This window comes from Pterocles gutturalis, unplaced genomic scaffold (assembly GCF_000699245.1).
Source record: "Pterocles gutturalis isolate BGI_N339 unplaced genomic scaffold, ASM69924v1 scaffold822, whole genome shotgun sequence".
Classification (NCBI taxonomy): Eukaryota; Metazoa; Chordata; class Aves; order Pterocliformes; family Pteroclidae; genus Pterocles; species Pterocles gutturalis.
The window spans coordinates 18,987-23,886 of record NW_010107561.1 but is presented as its reverse complement, the minus strand read 5'-3'; the positions used below and the strand labels follow the sequence as shown (position 1 = coordinate 23,886).

The following is a 4,900-nucleotide window of genomic DNA, read 5'->3' as shown; positions in this document are numbered from 1 at the left end:
TTGTATTTGTAAGGAAGCATCGGTACATTTTTCTAAAACTAATGTAGCTGTGTTTCCTTTCTTCTAAATGCACTGGATGGGCAGCAGCAGAGAAGAATTATTCTGTCTGGAGGGCTAAGTACTTATTTTATGCTGTGCTGTACCATTTCTTTTAACAAGACTTTCACTCTTTCATGTTTATTTTTATCCAGGGAGGAAGAAAAAAGGCTGAAGAGACAAATTTTGCATGCTTTAAAAAATATATTCTTTCCAACTACTAAACTTTCCAGAGGCCAAAATTAAACAAGCACAAGAAACTTATCTACAGCTGTTGTATTCTTTTGTGCTTTGTTTAACAGGGTTAACATGGTGCATCTCCCTCAAGGTTCACTGCTCTAAACAATACAAAGGTTAGTTACACATAATGTAGCAATGAGTATGTCAGTGAGTTGGACTGGCCATCTAACATCATCATAAATTCCCATCCACCTCCCCTTTGATAAGGGAAACAGTTCTGTCCTTCTGGAGCCTGACCCTTGGTCGTGGTGCATGAACCATGCTAGGCAGAAGAGCTATCTGTAATTTAAAAAAAACGTAATATTTGAAAACCAAAGTATTAAATGTTAAGTGACTGTCTGTACTTTGGAATGGAATTCCAGTGCTCCAGTCGCACACACCAGAAGGAAAAAATCTGTAGGAACATACTTTTCATATTCTTAGGGAAAAATCTCTCCTCAAAACACAGGAGTTTTAACTGGTCTCGCAGGGCCCCCAGCTTTACTTTGAGTGTACTCTGACACAGTGCCCACCATCCTTCCCACCTGCTCTTCCAGATTCCTCCAGTTCCCCTCACTACTGCCCTGCAGCCTGAGGGCATCTGACCTTGTTGTCTTTCCCTTTTTTCTTTATGTCCATTCTCTCTCCTTCATAAATATTTGTGCCTTCCTTTTGCAAAAGTGATGCCTCCTTCCAGCACCCATTCAGATTCTTATTTTCCTCTGTTTCCCAGGTTCAAGCCAGGATGTGGTCATTTGGTCCCTTTTCACTCTTCCTGGAAATATTCTTTCTACCTGCCCAGCAGTCCTTCGATGGGCCCATGTTTAGTTTAAATTACAGAACCGCAAATACATTAATATAAATTAAATCACAAAAGCAAGAACAACTTGTGATCGAAGGAATTCTTCCCTCACCATCCCCCCCCCCCAGCCTTTATGGTGCTTCAGGATGCTGTAAACTCAGCATCCTCTATCTGCTTTGGGAAACGTACAAGCAGGATATGCACCCTTGGAGCCTGGGAATCCCTCCTATAACCTACTTCAGTTCAGATTCATGGACCTTCCACTCCTCAGCACAGGCTTGCCTCCTGCTGTGCTGTACCCACACCATTGCTGTTCCTGGATGTGGGATCCACCAGTTGTGGTGGCATCTGTCACAGGAGCAATAGTGATGGTCATGAGGAGAAAAAGTTACTTCCAAATCAGAAGCTAAAAAAGGAGGGGTAACCCATGCCCAGTGCCAACCTATGATTCTCACTTCATAGGCATTAGAAACAAGATTTTTCTGAATATGAAAATCCTCCTGAAAGTAAAAAAGAACTCAAATATAAAGCAGATAATGGTTAGACTTGTGCTAAATCAACAGAGCACCTTATCAAATTAAAGGACATGCCAAAAGAGGACACTGGTCTCAGATAGCAAAGCTGAAAGCCTACTAGCAGTAGTAAATCACTGTAAACCCTACTCTTAATGTATATGCCTGAGTTAGGATAGCTGTAATGGGATTAACAGCGCAGCTTGCTGTCCTGTGACAAGTTATTATCTTGATGCAGGAGGAGACCCTAATTTATAGCTGGAATGGTGGTTTTCCAAGATTGCCCAGCAATGCAACTGTGTTTGCTCTTTCTTAAGGGAACTGGAATTCAGTTCCCAGCACCTTTCCCCAGGCTGCTGAACACTGAATCTCTGAATCCGTGGGTGGGTACGGCAGATTTAGTTTGGGTTAGAATTAACTTATCAGGAGGTACAAGTGGTAACTGCTTTGGAAGGCTGAATTTAATCCTAAATGATGAAATAAATATTAGTATTGACATCAAAACTGTATGGTGGCAGAAGTCTTAAGGAGAAAACAAAGGACAACTGCATCAAAATGTCCATTTCTTGAATGTGCAGCCATTACCTTCCGACACGGAGAGCTCAGCCAGTTTGTGTGGCAGGTCTGAAGTCCCAGCACCAGCAGGAGAGCCCAAAATATCTGGTAAGGCGTTCCGGCGGCCTGCCCGTCCTGATGCTGCAAAATCTGTGACCACAGGCTCCACATCAGTCATTGCTGACTCCTTTCCTCATAGCAACATCTGCATATGTAATAAACATAAAAAGAAAACATCTGTAGCTCAGATGGATGCTAATCACCTGCTCAACAATACCATAGCCATAGGCTTTGGCCAATGGGTCTTTTGTTATTAAAAGCCATATATTTCAATACTGAGTGCTTAAGCTTTATTTGTGCCCCAGAAGAAGATAAAAGAATCCTGTGCATTTCCTGACGTTTCCATTTGCACATCAGACTAGCACAATGAATGGCTCTGTGCCTACAAGAAACCTGCGGACAGGGTCAGCAACAGCCCTTTCTGCCAGGCACTTGCATGTCTTTTTTATGACCTGATCCCTTTTTTTAAGTGGTTTTGCCATACGACCACTCAGAAGGGAACTGAATCTCTGTTTTGTCGTACTGTCTCTGTGAAGCAAAGCATGTTTTCTTCATTATGAATCTTGTTTAGATCCTTATTTAGAATCTTGTTAGAACAAACTCCGTTCATAGAGTAAATTATACAAAAAAGACCTCTCAAAAACCAAACTAAAATTCTTCATAAAATTTCTTTATCCTCCAGACATCAAACAATTTGTTTTCCTCTGCTCCTTGTTAGCTTGGTTTAACCTCAGCTTGTGCATGTGACTTTTATCTAATAAATAACTGAATCCTGGAAATAATAGAACCAACAGTGCTCTGCTCCCTTGATCCCTGTCTCAAAGCCCATCGAATTGAACGGGAAAACTGCTGACCAAAATGGGCTTTGGGTCAGGCATAGAGGTGTTTGCAGGATCACACCCCAGGGCACCAGCTTAAGTGAGAACAACTGGAGCAGAAGAAGGTGATACTCAGCTGCAAGTGGCACACAGGGATAGCGTGGGAAAACTGCCATTAGCAACCGTCATTAAGAATCACAAAAGACTATCATACCAGAATTATACACAATAATGTCTGATAATTAACAGAGTAATTTCTAATAATGAGACATGAACTGTTCAATTAAAAACAATGTTTAATTCTCTATATGAATGCAGTTGTGTGCAATGTGGGAACAGGAATGTTGCCCCTTTGTACAACTACAGTCAGTGGTTTGTGTGGGAAGGGATATGGATGGGGCTGGAGACTAATCTGGTGGAAGGCTGTCAGCTTTCAGTTGACAACTGGCTGTATTTAGAATAAGAATTGGATAAGGCAAGTGTCAGTCACTTTAGTGTTGTTCATGTAGGAAGCAAAACATCAGAGTCCGCTGTCTAAAATTCTGCTAAGGTTGGGAAGTATCAGTGCTCTCATTTCATGGATAGAAAAATCGAGATACATAGAGATCAAATGTGACTTGCTCTGATGTGCAGGAAGGGAGGGGCAGAAATTTGATTACTGATGCTGACCTCACATTTCCACAAAGAACATTTTCCTGTTCTCCCCCAAAGTGCCTTTCAGCTGTGTCACTCCAACCACAAGAATAAATATTCTTAATCTTTGTATCTCTAAATAGTTTGTAATAAAATAAATTAATCCTTCTTGGCAAGAAGCAAAAGCATGAGTAAAATTTGCAAGTCTGAAAGACAACTTGAACATAAACTTTCTTTAACCAAAGTCAGTAACTGAAAGTTCTGACCTGGAGACTTAGCAGAAAGTTCCTGTCTGGCATGAAAACAGTCAGGTCAAGTCCAAATTATTCTTTTTCCATAAATAGCAAAAATATAAAAGTATACGTGGACATTCAATAATACAACTTTAAGAAAATATACAAACTATGTGTATCCACATTCTCGGTTAGATATAGCATTACACCAAGTATTCTTTAAAATGGATGAGGTCAGCACTTGACAAGAAATATCAAAATAAGGAGAATGAATCCATATTTACAGATGCGATATCATGTCTTTTTGTGGGTGTTCATATTTACTTAACTGTAGGTGTCCTAAATACATTTCTCCACATGCTCACCAGAGCAAGTAAAGAAACTATAAATTACACTTCAGAACAGAAAATACTCAGGATGTCCTTTTGGTTAGTAAAGCTGTTAAAATTTGTTCCCAATGCCAAAACAGTAGTGTTGCTGCTGATTTTATTCAGCCATTTTAGTTGGTGAGACAAGAATACTGTTGTGAGCTAACTGCTGTTCACATAAAGATCTACAGAATGACATTAACATCAAAACACACCTAAGACTTTCTCAAACTTCTCTTGTGGACTTGTTTTTTTCTCTTTTCTCTCCTGCATGGATGTTTTGGTCCCTATATGGTTACTTTTCAAATAGAGAAAATCTGCTCTACAACTCATGCTTATGAAACTCTCCTGTAGCACACTTTCATCTTACCTTGTGCATTTGTTTCAAATCCCTCCCTTTCCTCTCCTTTTCTCCCCTGACATAATGTCCCTTCATTGCATAATACTAGACAACCCAGGAAGATGATGGACACAGTCAGACATGCTTTCATGTATGTGAATTTTGATTTATTAACTTGATTTTAAAAGTGTGCAGAGACAAATCTAAAGCATCCGTCAGAAAATCAGCTGATTGTTATCCATCAATCCAGTGGCTGTAACTCAAACACAGCTATCTGAAAATAATAAAAGTAAACCATCCTTTATATATGTAGCAGTTACCATT

At 39.9% G+C, this 4,900-nt stretch overlaps 1 protein-coding gene across 1 annotated transcript; it reads right to left on the bottom strand.

Moving 5' to 3' along the window:
- Positions 1 to 2,154: 2,154 nt before the first annotated feature.
- Positions 2,155 to 2,302, bottom strand: PKIB (protein kinase (cAMP-dependent, catalytic) inhibitor beta; the record flags this gene model as incomplete). The annotated part of the gene is made up of 1 exon (XM_010088120.1): positions 2,155 to 2,302. A coding segment is annotated over exon 1 (148 nt), but the record flags the coding sequence as incomplete, so codon positions are not given.
- Between the last annotated feature and the right edge of the window lie 2,598 nt (positions 2,303 to 4,900).